The sequence below is a fragment of the Mobula birostris genome, chromosome 2, assembly GCF_030028105.1.
Source record: "Mobula birostris isolate sMobBir1 chromosome 2, sMobBir1.hap1, whole genome shotgun sequence".
Taxonomy (NCBI): domain Eukaryota; kingdom Metazoa; phylum Chordata; class Chondrichthyes; order Myliobatiformes; family Myliobatidae; genus Mobula; species Mobula birostris.
In genome coordinates this window covers 189,107,986-189,129,525 of record NC_092371.1, presented here as the reverse complement: position 1 = coordinate 189,129,525, position 21,540 = coordinate 189,107,986, and the positions used below count along the sequence as shown (strand labels likewise).

The following is a 21,540-nucleotide window of genomic DNA, read 5'->3' as shown; positions in this document are numbered from 1 at the left end:
TCCTGTCAGTGCTGCCCTCTGGTGATCACTCGGTGGAAGAACAAGCTGGACCAGGACAATTCGGGACTTAGGCTATATTTTTTTCTTTGTGACTGTATGTTTTTTTGAAATCATAACCATATGTGCTATTTGTGCTACGTGCAGTGTGCAACATGCTATGTGCTGTTGGTAATGTGTTTTCCACCTTGGCCGCAGAGGGACGCTGTTTCATTTGGCTATATTCATGTATGGTTGAATTATAACTAAACTTGAAAGTTGAAATTTGAATAATGATATCTTTTAGGATTTGTATTATTCTTTATTTATCTCCATAGCACAAAAGAATATTCCACTATTTATGGAAATAAAAAATCAACTTTAATATAATCTGATCAGTAACCTCTGCTACTTTGCCCTCTTCCCCGTCTGTTCCTAGACTTCTTCCAAGGTTCCCCCATGTAGTTTCCACAACTTCACATCTTTCTCCAATTAATCGCCTACCTCCCTTCACATGCTCTCTAAATACAATTTGTCTATGATACCCACCTGCTGAACAGTACTAAGGCAGCTGTAATAAAATGACATCCCATGTGATAATGGTCAAATACTCCTCAGCCTGTATGCAGATCACACCAACTTGCTCCAACACACCTCCTCCTTTCAATAGCTGGATCATCTACAATGACTTAATTTCCCCTTCCAGTTTCTGCAGTATAATTGATGTTGTCTGCCATGGATGGAAAACTTTGGACGCACCCCTTCCGCAATGCCTTATCAACACAAAATCAAGGAAAGCCTAAGCCATTTTCTTTGGTGTCTTTTAGAAACTCTGTTCCCTGTTTAGTACTTCCCTCCACTCCACACTCCTGATGATTACAGGATTAAGTTGGACTGATGTGATGATGAGCTTCTTATGTATGGCGAAGTGGTTAAAATTGGAGATGTTTAAAAGACCAGAAATGGCAGGGTGGAGGGCATTTTAGAAAGTTGTAGAATTGGAAATAGCTTCAAAGCTAGAGAGAGCAAAGCCATGGAGTGAGTTTTAAAAAAAGGGACGTATTTAAAATACAGGCATTGCTTAACCAAAAGCCAATATAAATCAATGAACAAGTGGATGATTGGGGAATGAGGCAATGGAGAATGTATTGGGGAACTCAGACCAGGTCAAGTCTAGAGATAACCAAAGCATGGAAGAACAAATCTTTGAAGCAAAAGCAAAGCGCTGGTCACAAACCCATAAATGTAAAGGAAAGAGGGGAGGGGAATAGAGAATTAACACATTTCTACTGTGAAAGGGGCTACTGGGGTAATATTATAAAGGTACAGATGTAGGGTCTTATTAATGTCACAAATAAGATTTGTCTGTTGTCTGTCTGAAATAAAGATTGTTTTGCAACGTGATACACTTAAAGGCATATTCAAAAGTACATGTAATCCTTGGCACCCCTCACTGAAGTCAGAGAAAAGACAGAACACCTCTGTTGCAGGGAATTAGTGATCAGCAGATTGCTTTTGCTATTGAACATCTTGGTCCTCATCTATGGTCTAAGTAACAGAAGTGGAACCCATCCCAGTGTGATAGATCGAACTACGAAAGTGCAAACTCAGAAGAGCAGACAGTCATCTCCAAGCAAAAATACCATTTTTTTCCCTCCAACAGGTAGAGAGCAGCTGTGAGATCTAAACAATCAGTAACATGCTTCCCCAAGATTGACTGAGTTCCTCAAATGATGTTTTTCTCACCTCATTTTAACTGGTGGGCTATTGACAGTCTGTGATTAAACTTTAAACTGAAGGGTTAATAGTGCTCTGTGATCACCTAGCATTCAGTAGCCAGTAATATACATCTCTCTCTCAAGATACTTATTCATTCACAGCCCACAATGCTGAAGTCATGCCCAGAGGTCAGTGGGTTGAATCCAGTTTGGCAAAACACTGTCAATTTTCTTCTACCACCCCTCAACCATCCCAGCAATTTCTGTACTATTTAACATTCATCCTTCTAACTTTCCAGAACCTGTTATTAATTAAGGGAAAATATGGTTAAAATATATTAGAACACATAAGTGTTGAAAAAAACATCAACTTCCCTCAGATGCAAATGACTCACCTTTGTTGATGTTCCTTGGCGGAAGAGGAGGAGCAATCGTTACAGGAGGAGGAGGGCTAGAGCTCAGTACAGTTCCATATGTCTCGTTATTCAGCATACTTGGAATGAATGGTCGCTGCTTGTCTTTAATGGTCGAATCTCTCGGCAGCACTGCATGGGATGCTGGAGGCTGAAGCTGGTTTACTCCTGACTGATACGATAATTGATAGAAACTGATGGGTCTATTGGGACTGGATTGCTGAAAAGGATGGGTTTTGTTAGAGCTTCAATAAGGTTGAAAAATTCTCATTCAACACTCTCCTCCATTTGCAGTCCTACACAACATTTTATATTTATCTGCGGTACTACCTCATATGGTTAGCATAAAATATTAAAATCAGAATTCCAGCAGGATTCTAGCGGTATAAATGTGGTCCTTTTGAATCAGATAATTTAAGTTAAGACTTGGAAGATTTCAAAAGCTTTGATATGCCCAACACTCAGGATTACAACTGAGGTCTACATAGAAAAGCAACAAAACTGTCTAAGCAGTAATAATTCTGGATGGCGCCAGGGCAACTACCTGGAAAAAGCATTATATTGCTTTAATTGATAAACATTTACAAATACAGCAGATAAAACTTTAAGAAGAAATAAAAAAAACATTAAGGGAATATGTCTCTGACTGTCACATCTCTACCTTGTCTTCAATATCATCATCACTTTCATCCAAATCTTCATGATGCAACCTCCATTCATATTCTACATGCACATGTGCGTTGAATTTTCCTGATAATGATTGTATAAGCTGAAAATCAAAATCATGATTTTTAAAGTTGCATAAATATAAGTGATATATTGGAATAATTACAATAAGAATAAAGTAAATATAGAACGTACCACTTCTTCACACTGAGCATGTTTTAAGCGTTTAGCTATATCAAGTGGTGTTTCCCCTGCTTCATTGGCTAAAATGAAACAACATAATCCATTCAAAATATTCATTTTAAATTGAACAAATCTGTCATACTAAGATTTAAAGTGTCTTAGCTGTAGGTTTCAAGACCTTTACCAAATATAAAAACATTGGATTTCAGATATGCAAAAGCTACATGTTAACAAAGAAAACTCAGCAGTACTGATACATAATCAACTGAAATTTTCAATCATCTCTTCAATACTTTTTCATTATGTAGAGTGGCAAAATCTTGCATACTGAGGGTGTGTTGAATTATTATTTCAGAAACAGCATTTATTTCTTCCGATCAGGGTTTGAAAACAAATATCCTCTAGCAAGAGTTCACTTTATCTTCACAATGGGTTTCTTTCGTATACTAGTTTGGGTAAATTTACAGAAACCTCAGGAGAGCTGCATCAACATAGTGTCTCTTTATAGTTTCAAATACTGTTATTGAAAAATGTTCAGTTTATACCATTAGTTTGCAGGTTAGGCTATTCTCTGTTTAACTTTCTCATATGCAAATACAAAACGTTAAATAGTACATGATTTGGAACTCTTACTGAGAAAGAATGCAGAAGAAAGCATTTAGATCCTGCTGCAGGAGTTATTCTTGAATGAAGTCTTTTAAAATGTTTATCACTAAATTATAGCAATCACCACATAAACAAGATCAAAGTCATTTAGCCCATCACTTCTATGTTAATATAAGAAAAGTCACGTGTTCATGCATGAAATGTTACAATAAAAGTGAAATGCAGTGCCATATCACTTTTATTGTAACATTTCATATTTTTCCTTCTCAACTACTTACAATTTAAATGATTCAACAAGCTTTCAAAAGCCACTTGAGCATTCTATACTTCAGTAGACAGTTGAGAAAAAATTCCAATGACCCTCCACCCACTTATACTCGTATTTTTCCTGCGGTAGTCCACAATCTATGTCCCTTGTTACCAAGTAACAGAAACAATCTTCCTCAGATCACTGTCCATACTCTTCCATAAATTAAGATCTATATGAAGTGCCTTATTATTTTGCATAGTCCAATTCATCATAACCAACCTTTAATTCAGCCTGTTACATTTGATGCATTTATATAGGCAAAGAATAAATTGATTTCATTCTAACCTTAAATGTGACCATAGCTCAAGGAATTAAACTGTACTGTTTTAATGAAAATTTACAAGTGTGGCGGCCCGCACACACGGGACTCGAACCGCCATCGGGAGCCGTGGGCAGACATGCAGTAGCGCGTTTGGAACTACCCGCTTGGGGCAGACCTTCCGGGGACAGTCTGACGCCATGTCCGCCCTGCGGGTCGCAGGGGCCCATGGGAGGGGAGATTTAAGCGTGCGATTTTGGATCAGTAAAAGCATTCTGAGTTCAGCTCTCTCTGCCTCTGTGTGTTTCTTTAGTAGTGCGTTTGTGCACGACTACATTGGTGACCCCGGCGTTCCAGACGGCATCTGGCACCAGCGACTCAGCGACCAGCCATGAGTTCGAGCAACTCACACAGCGGGGTCTCTCTGAAGCTCCCGACTTTCTGGGCCACTCAGCCCCACGTTTGGTTCGAGCAGGCTGAGGCCCAGTTCAATATCAGAGACATTACAGCCGACGCCACGTGGTACTACTACGTGGTCAGCACGCTCGACCAGGAGAAGGCAGGCCGGATAATCGACTTCCTATGCCAGCCACCAACGGAGGACAGGTACACTAAGCTTAAGGCGCTCCTGACCCGTACTTTTGGACACTTCCGCCACGAACGGGCCGCGCGGCTCCTACACATGGACGGCCTGGGGGGCCGCACGCCATCCGAGCTCATGAATGATATGCTGGCACTCAGGGACGGCCATAAGCCGTGCCTTTTATTTGAACATTTGTTCCTCGAGCAAATGCCAGAGAACATTCGCCTCCTCTTCGCGAGTGAAGATTTCAGCAACCCATGCAGGGTCGCGGCTAAAGCAGACGCCCTTTGGCAGAGCAAGCAATGTGGAGCAGCCTCCATTGGCCAAGCCATGATTGCGCGTCCCAAAGCCGTCGAGACCCACGGGGGAAAAAGCCACAAATTCGGAACAATGGTGTTTCTATCACCAAAGATGGGGCTCAGGCGCGCGTCACTGCCGTCCACCATGTGCTTTTCCGGGAAACGACAGCTGGCCACCCAGACAGCCTCCTGTACCTCCGGGACTTAAACTCCGGGAGGCGCTTCCTGGTAGACACCAGGGCCGAAGTCAGCATAGTCCCCCCCTCGAACATGAACACTTGTAACGTGGTCACAGGCCCCGAACTCACTGCTGCAAATGGCACCAGTATTCAGACGTACGGCCCGCGAACTATCTCACTGCATTTCGGGTCCAGCCGTTTCACATGGACTTTCACGTTGGCAGCGGTGTCACAGCCACTACTAGGGGCAGATTTCCTACAAGCCAACTGCCTCCTGGTCAACCTAAAAGGCCGGCGTTTGGTTCATGCCAAGACGTTCCAGTCTTTCCAGCACGGAGAAGCCAAGCTACCGGCCCTCCTCCTGGATTCCATGATCCTCTTGGGTAATGAATTCGCCAGGGTGTTGGCGGAATTCCCCTCCATAGTCATCCCGCAGTTCTCCGTGGCCGACCCCAAGCACGGCATGCAGCACCACATCCCCACACAAGGACCGCCGCTGCATGCCCGAGCTCGCAGGGCTCCCACCCGACAAGCTCCACCTCGCCAAGAAGGAGTTCCATAAGATGGAAGAGATGGGAATCCTACGCCACTCAGACAGCCCGTGGGCATCCCCGCTGCACATGGTGCCCAAGTCTGCAGGAGGATGGAGGCCCTGCGGAAACTACAGGAGGCTCAACGACGCTACAACTGCCGACAGATACCCCACATCCAGGACTTCACGGCGAACCTGCAAAGAGCGACCATCTTCTCGAAAATCGACCTGGTCAGGGGATACCATCAGATCCTAGTGCACCCCAACAACATGCCCAAGACAGCCCTCATCACCCCGTTCGGCTTGTTCAAATTCCTGAGGATGCCTTTTGGTCTCAAGAATGCAGCCCAAACTTTCCAAAGGCTCATGGACTCAGTGGGACGCAGCCTGGATTTCGTTTTCATTTACTTGGACGATATCCTGGTGGCCAGCAGTTCGCACCAAGAGCACGTGGCACATTTGCGCCAGTTCTGCCAATGCCTGAGTGACCACGGACTGGCAATCAATCCAGCGAAGTGCCAGTTTGGTCTGACGGAGATCAACTTCTTGGACCACAGAGTCAACCGACATGGCGCAGTTTCCCTACCGGACAAGGTCCAGACCATCCGCCAGTTCCCCAAGCCCAGCACGGTCAAGGGCCTGCAGCAGTTCGTAGGGACGGTCAACTTTTATCATCGGTTCGTGCCAGCGGCGACACACATCATGAGACCCTTGTTCAGCCTGATGGCCGGCAAGGCCAAAGAAGTGGCACGGGACGTGGAGTCCACAGAGGCGTTCGAGCAGGCCAAGGAGGCGCTGGCAAAGGCAGCCCTCCTAGTGCACCCGAGAGTCGATGTACCCACGGCACTCACAGTCGACGCTTCCGACACGGCAGTCGGCGGAGTCCTGGAGCAGCTTGTCGAGGACCAGTGGCAATCACTCGCTTTCTTTAGCCGGCACCTACGGCCACCAGAGGTGAAGTACAGCGCTTTCGACAGAGAGTTGCTGGCACTCTACCTGGCTGTCCGGCATTTCCGGTACTTCCTGGAGGAAAGGGAGTTCACTGTGTATATGGACCACAAGCCCCTCACCTTCGCACTGGCCAAGGTATTGGACCCATGGTCGGCTCGGCAGCAGAGGCACCTGTCCTTTATTTTAGAATTCACCATGGACGTCCGCCACATCGCAGGGAAGAACAACGTCGTCGCCGACACACTGTCTCGCCCCTGCCTCCACTCTGTAGGCATATCGTCCTCAGGAATAGACTACGCAGCACTGGTGGAGGCACAACGGTCGGACATCGAGATCCCGGCTTACCGCACCACCGCTTCGGGGCTCCAGTTACAGGACTCTCCATCGGCCCAGCAGTGGATCAACTCCTGTGCGACGTGTCTACCGGCAAACCCCAACCCGTGGTACCAGCAGCATGGAGGCGCCGGGTGTTCGACACGCTGCACGACCTGGCCCACCCGTCCATCCCGGCGTCCATCAAGCTGGTAGGCGACAGATCCATCTGGCATGGTTTGCACAAACAGGTCAGACACTGGGCCAGGACCTGCGTACACTGCCAGACCGCCAACGTCCAGCGGCACGTGAAGGCTCCCCTCCAGCGGTTCCAGCCGACGCACAGAAGGTTCCAACACATCCACGTGGACAGTGTCGGCTCCCTGCAGGTCTCCCAGGGCGCCAGGTATATCTTTACCATGGCAGACAGGTTCACAGATGGCCAGAAGCCATACTGCTCGCAGACACGTCCACTGAGTCCTGCGCCAGGACACTCATTGCAAACTGGATCGCCAGGTTTGGCCTCCTAACGGACATCACCTCCGACAGAGGGGCACAGTTCACATCTGGTGTGTGGACAGCACTGGCGCAGCTCCTGGGCACCCAGCTGCGTCACACCACAGCGTACCATCCCCAGTCCAACGGTTTGGTAGAGCGATTCCACCGGCATCTCAAGTCGGCCCTGATGGCGCGTCTCAGGGGCCCCAACTGGACAGGCGAGCTTCCCTGGGTCCTACTGGGCATCCGCACAGCCCGCAAGGAGGACCTGGACACCTCCTCGGTAGAACTGGTCTACGGTGCCCCCTGAAGGTCCCAGACAAGTTCATACCAGAGGCCCGAGGTTTGGAAGAAACTCCAGCAGTGGTGCTAACGAGGCTGCGGGACAAGGTAGGGACCTTGGCACCGGTCCCGACCTCCAGGCATGGTCCCACACCATCCTTCACCCCTAAAGACCTCCCAGACTGTGAGTAAGTTTTTATTCGCAGGGGCATGCACTGGTCACCTCTACAGCAGCCGTACGAGGGACCCTTCAAGGTGATCCGGCACAACGGAACCACGTGTGTCATGGAGGTGGGTGGCTGGGAAGAGACTTTTACAGTGGACCGTTTCAAACCGGCGCACTTGGACAGTGAGCAACCAGTGAGGGTACCCGCACCGCGCCGGCGAGACCGGCCACCCAGGCAAGCCACACAGACTGGGGGCTCCACTCCCCTGGTGGATGTTTCTGGGGGGTGGGAGGGTGTGGGGGCCCGCACACGCGGGACTCAAACCGCCATCGGGAGCCGCGGGCAGACACGCGGTAGCACATTTGGAACTACCCGCTTGGGGTGGACCTTCCGAGGACAGTCTGACGTCACATCCGCCCTGCGGGTCGCAGGGGCCCATGGGAGGGGAGATTTAAGCACACAATTTTGAATCAGTAAAGGCATTCTGAGTTAAGCTCTCTGCCTCCATGTGTTTCTTTAGTAGCGCATTTGCACGCGACTACACAGGTGTAAATTTAGCTAAAATGAGAAAGACTCTTACTTAAACAGCTCACGCACAAAAAACATTATCGGAGGTCATTAATAATTCATATGTAATACTACATATGGCCAGATTGAGCCCAACTTGACATAGTTATCGAGGAGTATTTCAAATTCTATTTTGTTCACTTGATCTTCATGAGCCTCGTCTTCCTTTGCCAACTCTGTCAAAGGTCAGAATTGGGAAAGGAAAACGAGGCACAAAATGTTTACGAACCATATCTTATTTTGTTTCCTCTTTCAAGAAACTGAATGATCTGGCAGACATTTGTCACTTCTGTTCTTGTACAAAGATATTAAACAATGCTTATTTATAGAAGGGACAGTCAAGCATTAAAAGAAATATGATTTTAAAGGAACATACCTATTTCAATGGAAGCTTTGCCCCTCAAAAGCAACTTAAGACACTCCACGTTATCATTTAGACAGCAATAGTGTAATGCTGTACTGCCTTTGTTAGTCTGTTTATCAAGATTCCCACTGTTGGATCAAATATGAGCAATTCATATACAGGGTTACATTTTAAAATGATATATTGAAGCACTTCACAACCAAATACAGTATTTGATTTACATTTATGACAATTTCCTTTTAATAATGTAATGCAAACATTTAAGGTAATATCAAAAACAATACAACTTTACATAACTGGGCTAAATGGTCTGAATAATTATATAGTATAAAGTTACATTTCACTAAAATCTCTTCGAGTTGAGGACCCATTCTCATGGAAAGCGGGTATTATTTCTTTTGAGATTCTCACAATTAGTTAATATTGGTTTTCCAAATGTACAAGACATTGGATAAGACAAAGATTACTGCTATTGTCATCTACCTAGCTGAGTGAGGCTGAAGAGCAGATGTCCAAATTGAAGTCAAAAGAGAATGCAGATGCTGGAATCCGGAGCAACAAATAAGATGCTGAAGGTACTAAAATTCACTTAGTTCAGGTCCAACACCTCTCTCTCCATTCTTAATTTGCATCAGTCTCAGACTACTACAAATCCTCAAACTCCCACAGCTAGACTACACCTCCTCCCACTCTATCTCTTGTAAGGACACAGTTCCTTTTTCTCACTTTCTATCTTTACTGCATCTTTTTCAAGACAAGGCTTTGAACTCCACGACATTCATCCAGGGCAAGGCTAAGTGCAAACTAAAGGAACAGCAGCTCGGAGCTTACCTGGGTAGTTTACAACCCCACAACATGAACACTTAACTCTCCAGTTTCAGGTAAACTGCACTCCCTTTATCGTTTCTCTCCCTTCCTGATCTACCCAGTTCCTTCACACACACTCCAGTCACCCTGTTTCTTTCCCCACTATCTGCTCATCACCTTCACACTCCTCCATTGGTTTTCAGCCTTACTCTTACCATCCACTTTCCCTATCTCCCTTCAACCAACACACATAAAAGTTGCTGGTGAACGCAGCAGGCCAGGCAGCATCTGTAGGAAGAGGTGCAGTCGACGTTTCAGGCCGAGACCCTTCGTCAGGACTAACTGAAGGAAGACTTAGTAAGAGATTTGAAAGTTGGAGGGGGAGGGGGAGATCCAAAATGATAGGAGAAGACAGGAGGGGGAGGGATGGAGCCAAGAGCTAGACAGGTGATAGGCAAAAGGGATACGAGAGGATCATGGGAAGGAGGTCTGGGAAGAAGGACAAGCGGGGAGGGGAGGGGAAGCCCAGAGGATGGGCAAGGAGTATAGTGAGAGGGACACAGGGAGAAAAAGGAGAGAGAAGAAGAATATATATGTATATAATAATAAATAAATAAATAAATAAATCAATAACGGATGGGGTACGAAGGGGGAGGTGGAGCATTAACGGAGGTTTGAGAAGTCAATGTTCATGCCATCAGGTTGGAGGCTACCCAGACGGAATATAAGGTGTTGTTCCTCCAACCTGACTGTGGCTTCATCTTGACAGTAGAGGAGGCCAGGGATAGACATATCAGAATGGGAATGGGACATGGAATTAAAATGTGTGGCCACTGGGAGATCCTGCTTTCTCTGGCGGACAGAGTGTAGGTGTTCAGCAAAACCATCTCCCGGTCTGCGTTGGGTCTCCCCAACATATAGAAGGCCGCATCGGGAGCACTGGACGCAGTATATCACCCCAGCCAACTCAGGTGAAGTGTCGCCTCACCTGGAAGGACTGCCTGGGGCCATGAATGGTAGTGAGGGAGGAAGTGTAAGGGCATGTGTAGCACTTGTTCCGCTTACAAGGATAAGTGCCAGGAGGGAGATCAGTGGGGAGGGATGGGGGGGACGAATGGACAAGGGAGTCGCGTAGGGAGCGATCCCTGCAGAAAGCAGAGAGAGGTGGGGAGGGAAAGATGTGCTTAGTGGTGGGATCCCGCCTTCTATATATTGGCGAGACCCGACGCAGACTGGGAGACCGTTTCACTGAACACCTACGCTCTGTCTGCCAGAGAAAGCAGGATCTCCCAGTGGCCACACATTTTAATTCCACGTCCCATTCCCATTCTGATATGCCTATCCATGGCCTCCTCTACTGTAAAGATGAAGCCACACTCAGGTTGGAGGAACAACACCTTATATTCCATCTGGGTAGGCTCCAACCTGATGGCATGAACATTGACTTCTCTAACTTCCGTTAATGCCCCACCTCTTCCTCGTACCCCATCTGTTATTTATTTATTTATTATATTCTTTTTCTCTCTCTCCTTTTTCTCCTTCCGTCCCTCTCACTATACTCCTTGCCCATCCTCTGGGCTTCCCCCCTCCCCCTTTCTTTCTCCCTAGGCCTTCCATCCCATGATCCTCTCATATCCCTTTTGCCAATCAACTGTCCAGCTCTTGGCTCCGTCCCTCCCCCTCCTGTCTTCTTCTATCATTTCGAATCTCCCCCTCCCCCTCCCACTTTCAAATCTCTTATTAGCTCCTCTTTCAGTTAGTCCTAACGAAGGGTCTCAACCCGAAATGTCAACTGTACCTCTTCCTATAGATGCTGCCTGGCCTGCTGCGTTCACCAGCAACTTTTATGTGTTGCTTGAAATTCCAGCATCTGCAGATTTCCTCATGTTTGTGCTCTATCTCCCTTACTTGATTCTATGCTCCATGTTCCCCTTTCAGATTCCATTGCCTGCAGCCTTTTGTTGCTGCCACCTAACATCTCCCAGCCTTTTTCATAACTTCCATTATTCTCCCCTCCCCCATCCGCCCATTGCCCTTCCTCAGCTGGGTTCACTCATCACTTACCAACTCTTACTCCACCCCTTCTCCTCAACGTTTTAATATGAACCACCTCTCTTATCTTTTAGTTCAGATAAAGGGTCTCAACCTGAAATGTCAACATCTATTTCTCTCCATAAATGCTGCCTGACCCACTAAGTTCCTCCAGTATCTAGTTTGTGGATGTCTACCAAAGTGTAAGATTCCTGTAGAGTGTAAATCTACTGCTTATGTAATCAATTACCCATGAAATCACCTTTACTAATTTAAAAAGGAGCTGGTTTTGCTTAAATATGGTAAAATACTTACCTGTTTTGTACTAGAAAGTCAACTACATGAAGTGATGTTCTGTCCACTAATCTTACCGCAAGATGAAGTGCAGTTTCTCCTTGTTCCTGGCAGATTATATGGAAAAGAAAACAATGAGAAAATGGTTTTAAATATACATTTCAAAGCTATTGAGCTCTGGAGAAGTAACAGAACTCCACTGCTTTTACAACACAGGTGATGGCAATTCAGCCCAGAGTTTATGCTTGTTCTTTCACTGCAGCCTTGCAAATTACTTTCCCTTAAGTATATATCCAATTCACTTTTGAAAGTTCTCTTGACTTTGTTTCTACTGTCCTTACAGGCAGCACATTCCAGCTTATAACCACTACTGGCATGAAAATACTCTTATATCTTCTCTGTATCTCTTGCCCATCAGTTTAATCTATGTTCCCTGATTATCATGACTATAGTTTCCACACTGTGTCTTGCTACTACTCCTCCATCAAAATGTTTTACAACTAGAATTGACTAAAATAGTCCAGTTACTATCCAATATATGTTCGACAAACATGCCAAAACCCTATCTGCTCTTGTGCTCGAAGTCTTTACTTACGAAGCACTGAAGCCCATTGTAGAGTAATATAACACGGATACAAGCCCAATGGATTCATGCTGCCAACAACATATATCCTGCTAGTTCCTGTTGCCTGTGCTCAGCCCATAATTCTCCAAGCCCTTCCCATCCATTATCTGCCCAAATGCCTCCTAAATGTTGCAATTTGTACCCACCTCAACCACTTCCTCTGACAGCTCATAGCAGGTACTCACTATCCTCTGCGTAAAGTTATCTCTCAAATTCTTTTTAAATTTCTCCACCCTTATCCTGTATCTGAGCCCTTTAGTTTTGAACTCCCCAACATTAAGGACAAGACTATGATTCAGATTCACTTATCACATGTACATCAAAGCATTCAGTGAAATGCATCACTTGCATTAACAACCAACACACCCAAGGATGTGCTGGGGGCAGCCCGCAAGTGTCACCACACATTCCAGCAGCAACACAGCATGCCCACAATGTTCTGCAGAACAACACAAGCGGCAACAACAACCACAAAACAAGGCATCAACAGCAGAACAACCCATCTAACCACTAGCTCACCCACACAGACAAGCTTCCAATCCCAGTCAGGTCACCTCCAGGCCTCCAGTCTTTCTCCCTGGATTCTCAGACTCAAAAGAGCCTAGGACTTCACCCCAAGACTCGGTAATCATGCGTTTGACCTTACAGCCTCGACTTCCAGACTCACACAGACCACTGACTCAAGTGACACGTACTCTCATGTCTCCGTCAGGTCTCCACCTTCAATCATCAATCTTTAGAATTTTACCTCGATACTCATTGTGCTCTAGACTTTGACTTTTAACATTACCCTTTGGACTTCGCTGGATTTGACCTTCAGACCTCGATTTCCGGACTCACTTAGACTCAGAACCCAGTGACCTTGCAATTCCCATCATACGGTGCTCTGACCAGGACTGGTCTCCGACCTGAGGGACACTGGATTCTTCAGAGCTTGTCCACATGACTTTCAGGATTGCTGATATTTGGCCATGGAATGCTCAAACTCCTGTCCAAGCTCTATATTTACTACCCGTCCTCTAATTCCCCCTCATCCCTTTTCATAAACCACAACTTGACTCCTAACTCCCCACTACTTCCCCAAAATCATCCCTATGAGACTGAAAAAATGACTAAGTCCAAGTCATGACATCAAAGCTCAGCGCCATCTTGACCAGCAAATTTATCCATGCCTCTTATGATTTTTTAAACTTTTATGAGATTACATCTCATCTCCAGGGAATTAAGATCAAGCATAGCCAATCTCTCCCTATAACTCAGGCCGTCTAATCTAGGCAGCATCCTTGAAAATCCCTTCTGTGCCCTCTCCAGCTTGACAATACTTTTCCATATCAGGGTGACGAAACCTGTACACAATACTCCGTGCGGCCACACCAATGACTTATAAAGCTGCAACATAAAGTCCTTACTCCTAAACTCTATGCTCTGATGAAGGTAACATGCTAAACACTACCTTCACCACCTGGTCTGCTTGCGTGGCCACTTTCAGCGAACTGTGCACTTGTACTCCAAGATTTCTCTGTTCTACATCACTTACTAGTGCCCTGCCATACAAACCAGAGTATGAAGTGAATGTCTAAATTGTATCGCCTCACACATATCTAAATTATCTATGAAATGAATTATCTAAGTAATCCATTTGCCATTGCCCATCACCCTAACTCCTTAAGATCTTTGTAATTCACTGTAACCTGCTTCACTATCAACAAGAACTCCTAATTTAGTATCAACAAACTTGCAGATTGTCACATGCACATTTATATCCAAATAATTTACAAAAATAACAAACACCACCTCACTAGTCACATGCCTCCAGTTGTAGAATCAACCTTCAACTATCACTCTTTGCTTTCTATCCTCAAGCCAGTTTTGAATCTACCTCGCAAGCTTTCCCTGAATCCTACACGACCTAACCTTCCAAATCAGCCTGCCATGTGAGACCTTATCAAGGACGCTATTGAAGTCCATATGAACATCTACTGTCCTACCTTCATCTATCCCTTTTGTTACGTCAAAAAAGCCAAAAAATTGCCAGACATGGCCTCCCACCAAACAGAACTATGCTGACTACTCCTGATCTAAATAATGGTAGATATTGTCCCTCAGAATTCCCTCCAGTAGCTTTCCTACAATTGAAGTTACGTTTACTGGCCTATATTTACCTGGTCTGTCCTTGCTACCTTTCTTGAACAACAGGAAAACATTAGCCACCTTTCAATCTTCTGGATCCTCAGCAGTGGCTAATGATAAAACAAATACCTCTACAAGGGCCTCTGTGGTTTCTTGCCTAGCCTCCTATAAGGTTCAGGAATGCACTTGGTCATGCCTTGGGGATTTGCTCACTTTAATGTGCTTCAAGGCTGCAAATATCTCTGATCTTGTAACATGCATATGATCAAACACCTTACTACTTATTACCATCATTGGCATTCATGATATTCTCCTTGGTAAACACCAAAAAATGGACATTATAAAAACTTGAGTATAAAAACTTAACAGGACCTTATCTCTCCCTAGTCACTCTTCTATCATTTAATATAACTAAAGAACCTCCTGGGGTTATCTTTAACTCTGCCTGCCAAATCCATTTCATACCCCGATTTCCTCTTAAGCCTTAAATAGTCTTAAACTTCTTACAAATGAGAAAATCTACAGATCTGGAAATCAAAAGCAACACATGCAAAATGCTGGAAGAGCTCAGCAGGCCAGGCAGCATCTATGTAAAAGAGTGAACAGTCGACATTTTGGGCAGAGACCTTTTCGTTAGGGTCTTCGCCTGAAACATCGACTACTTACTCCTTTCATAGAACCATAGAAAGTACAGCACAGAAACAGGCCTTTTGGCCCTTCTTTGCTGTGCCGAACCATTTTCTGCCTAGTCCCACTGACCTGCACACGGACCATATCCCTCCATACACCTCCCATCCATGTATCTGTCTAATTTATTTTTAAATGTTAAAAAAGAACCCGCATTTACCACCTCATCTGGCAGCTCATTCCATACTCCCACCACTCTCTGTGTGTAGAAGCCCTCCCTAATGTTCCCTTTAAACTTTTCCCCCTTCACCCTTAACCCATGTCCTCTGGTTTTTTTCTCCCCTTGCCTCAGTGGAAAAACCCTGCTTGCATTCACTCTATCTATACCCATCATAATTTTATATACCTCTATCAAATCTCCCCTCATTCTTCTACGCTCCAGGGAATAAAGTCCTAGCCTATTCAACCTTTCTCTGCAACTCAGTTTCTCAAGTCCTGGCAACATCCTTGTAAACCTTCTCTGCACCCTTTCAACCTTACTTATATCCTTCCTGTAATTTGGTGACCAAAACTGAACACAATACTCCAGACAACAGGAATTCTGCAGATGCTGGAAATTCAAGCAACACACATCAAAGTTGCTGGTGAACGCAGCAGGCCAGGCAGCATCTCTAGGAAGAGGTGCAGTCGACGTTTCAGGACGAAGGGTCTTGGCCTGAAACGTCAACTGCACCTCTTCCTAGAGATGCTGCCTGACAATACACCAGATTTGGCCTCACCAATGCCTTATACAACCTCATCATAACATTCCAGCTCTTATACTCAATACTTTGGTTAATAAAGGCCAATGTACCAAAAGCTCTCTTTACGACCCTATCTACCTGTGATGCCACTTTTAGGGAATTTTGTATCTGTATTCCCAGATCCCTCTGTTCCACTGTACTCCTCAGTGCCTTACCATTAACCCTGTATGTTCTACCTTGGTTTGTCCTTCCAACATGCAATACCTCACACTTGTATTAAACTCCATCTGCCATTTTTCAGCCCATTTTTCCAGCTGGTCCAAGTCCCTCTGCAGGTTCTGAAAACCTTCCTCACTGTCTACTACACCTCCAATCTTTGTATCATCAGTAAATTTGCTGATCCAATTTACCACATTATCATCCAGATCATTGATATAGATGACAAATAACAATGGACCCAGCAATGATCCCTGTGGCACACCACTAGTCACAGGCCTCCACTCGGAGAAGCAATTCTCTACTACCACTCTTTGGCTTCTTCCATTGAGCCAATGTCTAATCCAATTTGCCACCTCTCCATGTATACCTAGCGACTGAATTTTCCTAACTAACCTCCCATGCGGGACCTTGTCAAAGGCCTTCTTGAAGTCCATGTAGACAATATCCACTGCCTTCCCTTCATCCACTTTCCTGGTAACCTCCTCGAAAAACTCCAATAGATTGATCAAACGTGACCTACCACGCACAAAGCCATGTTGACTCTCCCTACTAAGTCCCTGTCTATCCAAATGCTTGTAGATTCTGTCTCTTAGTACTCCCTCCAATAACTTACCTACTACCGACGTTAAATTTACTGGCCTATAATTTCCTGGATTACTTTTTGATCCTTTTTTAAACAACGGAACAACATGAGCCACTCTCCAATCCTCCGGCACCTCACCTGTAGACAGCGACATTTTAAATATTTCTTTCCATAGGTGCTGCCTGGCTTGCTGATTTCCTCCAGCATTTTTTGTGTGTTGTTTTAAACTTTTTACATTTGGCGAGAGATTCATTGTACTCAGCTGCCTAAAAGCAATGTATGCTTCTTTCCTTTTAAGTGACCAGAGCCTTAAGTTTCTGATCAGCCAAGGTTCAATAAACTAGTAATGTCTACCTTTTATCTTAACAGAAACTTGCTGCCCTGGACTTCTGATATGACCATTTTAAAAGCCTCCCACTTGCCTGCTGTCCCTTTGTATTTAAATGGGAGCACCTGATCAAACCCAGGTTATGAGTCTCTTTCTTAACTTGTCTATTCATTATCAGATATTCATTCGATTCCCTCTATTTTTACATATCCTTTAAAGCCCAGCTATTGAGTCCATACTCTTCTCTTTTTTCTAATTTCCTACCCCATTCTAATTTCTTATCCTTCTGCCACTAATCATACTACTCCATGGACCTCAGTTCTGCTGGCTAATATTTTTTGGAGGATACCTTTGAAAACCCACATACAAAATCTTAGGATTCCTTTTACCTTTAGTTTGAAATAAATTATTACACATTTTGCTTTGAACCATTTCAAATTGTGCATTCACAGGAGCATATTCTCTTACTGAAGATGATTGATAATGTTTTGTTCCATAAATAAATCTTACATGTCCATTTGCCAAAGGTATTGGGTCAGTAAGATCGACACCATCAGCATACACCTGAATTAATGCAAAAATGTCTCTTGCTTTAATTGCATCACAGAGAAAGCTAAGTTTGGCAGCATTGTCAGTGGACCTTTTCCTTGCATACTTCCGTTCTATATATTTAGCCGTAATGTAGTCTTTTCGGGCAACCCTGTGGGAAAAATAATTTTTTTATAAATAACCCTTATTTAATATTAATGACAAGAGATATAAAACTATTTATTCAACATTGGACAATGTCTTCAATAAAAATTACTTGGACTTCTAACTTAAATCTGTCTTCTGTCTAAAACCCTGCTACGTGCCTCTGGTGAAGAGTAAACCTGCAACCTCGAGGACAGTGAGGAAGTGGTCGGAGGAGGCTTATGAGGCGCTCCAGCGTTGTTTTGAGGTGACAGACTGGCAGGCACTCTGTGAGCCACATGGAGAGGATATTGATGGGCTCACAGAGCGCATCACTGATTACATCAACTTCTGTGTGGACTGCAATGTTCTGACAAGAACTGTCCTTTGTTATTCAAATAACAAGCCATGGGTGCCAAAGGACATTAAGGACATCCTGAACGCTAAAAAGAGGGTGCTTAGAGATGGAAATAGGGAGGAGCTGAGGGCAATACAGAGGGACCTGAAAGCCAGGATCAGGGAGGCTAAAGACAGGTACAGGAGGAAGCTTGAGTGGAAACTCCAGCAGAACAACATGAGAGAGGTCTGGAGGGGGATGAGGACCATCACTGGGTTCCGGCAAACTAGCAGAGGAGCTGAAGGCAGTGTGGACAGGGTCAACAAACTTAACCTATTCTTTAACAGATTTGACATTGTGGCCCCTGCCCATCCCCCACATGAGCCATCTGTTGTCGGCCCCCAACCAACACATATTCCACTCTCCCCTCCTACCTCTCCTCACAGTCCCCCACCCAGCTCTCCTGACTATACCCCTTTCCCACACGAAACCACCATGGTGGGCTTCACAGTTGAACAGGTGAGAAGACAGCTGAAACGTCTCAACCCAAGCAAGGCTGCAGGACCGGATGGTGTCAGCACCAGGGTGCTCAAAGCCTGTGCCCCTCAGCTATGTGGAGTATTTTGCCATGTATTCAACCTGAGCCTGAGGCTCTGGAGGGTTCCTGTGCTGTGGAAGATGTCCTGCCTCGTCCCTGTGCCAAAGACGCCGCGCCCCAGCAATGACTACAGACCGGTGGCACTGACCTCTCACATCATGAAGACCCTGGAGAGATTTGTTCTGGAGATGCTCCGGCCTATGGTCAGGCCACACTTAGATCCCCTCCAGTTCGTCTACCAGCCCCAACTAGGAGTTGAGGATGACATCGTCTACCTGCTGAACTGTGTCTACGCCCACCTGGACAAGCCAGCGAGCACTGTGAGGGTCATGTTTTTTGACTTCTCCAGTGCGTTCAACACCATCCGCCCTGCTCTGCTGGGGGAGAAGCTGACAGTGATGCAGGTGGATGCTTCCCTGGTATCATGGATCCTTGATTACCTGACCGGCAGACCAAAGTACGTGTGCTTGCAACACTGTGTGTCCGACAGAGTGATCAGCAGCACTGGGGCTCCACAGGGGACTGTCTTGTCTCCCTTTCTCTTCACCATTTACACCTCGGACTTCAACTACTGAACAGAGTCTTGTCATCTTCAGAAGTTTTCGGATGACTCTGCCATAGTTAGATGCATCAGCAAGGGAGATGAGGCCGAGTACAGGGCCATGGTAGGAAACTTTGTCACATGGTGTGAGCAGAATTATCTGCAGCTTAATGTGAAAAAGACTAAGGAGCTGGTGGTAGACCTGAGGAGAGCTAAGGTATCGGTGACCCCAGGGGGTCAGTGTGGACATGGTGGAGGATTACAAATACCTGGGGATACAAATTGACAATAAACTGGACTGGTCAAAGAACACTGAGGCTGTCTACAAGAAAGGTCAGAGCCGTCTCTATTTCCTGAGGAGACTGAGGTCCTTTAACATCTGCCGGACGATGCTGAGGATGTTCTACGGGTCTGACGAGGGTAAAGCCGTAGATGTTGTCTATATAGACTTCAGTAAGGCCCTCGACAAGGTTCCACATGGAAAGTTAATTAGGAAGGTTCAATCATCAGGTATTAATATCGAAGTAGTAAAATAGATTCAGCAGTGGCTGGATGGGAGACGCCAGAGAGTAGTGGTGGATAACTGTGTGTCAGATTGGAGGACGGTGTGTAGCGGTGTGCCTCAAGGATCTGTACTGGGTCCAATGTTGTTTGTAATATATATTAATGATCTAGATGATGGGGTGGTAAATTGGATGAGTAAGTATGCAGATGATACTAAGATAGGTGGAGTTGTGGATAATGAAGTAGATTTTCGAAGCTTTCAGAGGGATTTAGGCCAGTTAGAAGAGTGGGCTGAAAGATGGCAGATGGAGTTTAATGCTGATAAATGTGAGGTGCTACATTTTGGTAAGACTAATCAAAATAGGGCATACATGGTAAATGGTAGGGCTTTGAAGAATGCAGTAGAACAGGGGGATCTAGGAATAATGGTGCATAGTTCCCTGAAGGTGGAATCTCATGTGGATAGGGTGGTGAAGAAAGCTTTTGGTATGCTGGCCTTTATAAATCAGTGCATTTGAGTATAGGAGTTGGGATGTAATGTTGAAATTGTACAAGGCATTGGTGAGGCCAAATTTGGAGTATCGTGTACAGTTTTGGTCACCAAATTATAGGAAAGATGTCAACAAAATAGAGAGAGTACAAAGAAGATTTACCAGAATGTTACCTGGGTTTCATCACCTAAGTTACAGAGAAAGGTTGAACAAGTTGGGTGTTTATTCTTTGGGGCATAGAAGGATGAGGGGGAACTTGATAGAGGTATTTAAAATTATGAGGGGGATAGATAGAGTTGACATGGATGAGCTTTTTCCATTGAGAGTGGAGGAGATTCAAACAAAAGGACATGAGTTGAGAGTTAAAGGGCAAAAGTTTAGGGGTAACATGAGGGGGAACTTCTTTACTCAGAGAGTGGTAGCTGTGTGGAATGAGCTTCCAGCAGAAGTGGTTGAGGCAGATTCGATGTTGTCATTTAACATTAAATTGGATAGCTATATGGACAGGAAAGGAATGGAAGGTTATGGGCTGAGTGCAGGTCAGTGGGACTAGGTGAGAGTAAGAGTTTGGCACGGACTAGAAGGGCCAAGATGGCCTGTTTCCATGCTGTAATTGTTATATGGTTATATGGATTCTGAAACAGAAAAAAAATGCTAAAAAACCTCAGAAGATCAGGCAGGAAAGAAAAAGAGTTAATGCTTCAATTGAAAGACCATTCCTTTGAAGAGAGAAGACAATGGAGGATCTTTAACCCAAAAGATTTATTGTTTTTGCTTCTACAGATACCACCCAGCTGGCTGAGTATTTCTATCAATTTCACAGTTTTTGCTTTAGGTCCTTCTCAAGGATGGCAGTGTGTGAGTGGTTGGGTACTATGGAAACCAGTATTTGGACTCTGTGACTATTCTCAGTCCATATCAGTGATTTGGGCGAGTGCATTAAATGTAATATTTCCGTATTTTCTGATGAAACTGTGAATGTCAACAGTGATGAGGATGCAAAGCATTCAAAAGATACAAAAAAACAGAATGAGTGCACAATAACATGGCACATAAGAGTAAAATGATGAAAAATTATCCACCAATCATAAAAACAGTAACATTTTTTAAAAGGTGAAAGATTATGTGCAAAAACAGCTAATGTT

The 21,540-nt window shown here is 45.0% G+C and overlaps 1 protein-coding gene across 1 annotated transcript in view; it reads right to left on the bottom strand.

The window, feature by feature from the left end:
* The window catches only part of LOC140193965 (arf-GAP with SH3 domain, ANK repeat and PH domain-containing protein 2-like), a 268,459-nt gene that overhangs the window by 24,986 nt on the left and 221,933 nt on the right, over nucleotides 1-21,540 (bottom strand). The window contains exons 17-22 of the mRNA XM_072251199.1: nucleotides 17,763-17,952; nucleotides 12,019-12,104; nucleotides 8,878-8,993; nucleotides 2,969-3,036; nucleotides 2,769-2,876; nucleotides 2,090-2,327 (exon numbers count right to left, since the gene is read on the bottom strand). Of these exons, the coding sequence (XP_072107300.1) occupies nucleotides 2,090-2,327; nucleotides 2,769-2,876; nucleotides 2,969-3,036; nucleotides 8,878-8,993; nucleotides 12,019-12,104; nucleotides 17,763-17,952 (806 nt within the window). The remainder of the gene's footprint in view (nucleotides 1-2,089; nucleotides 2,328-2,768; nucleotides 2,877-2,968; nucleotides 3,037-8,877; nucleotides 8,994-12,018; nucleotides 12,105-17,762; nucleotides 17,953-21,540) is intronic.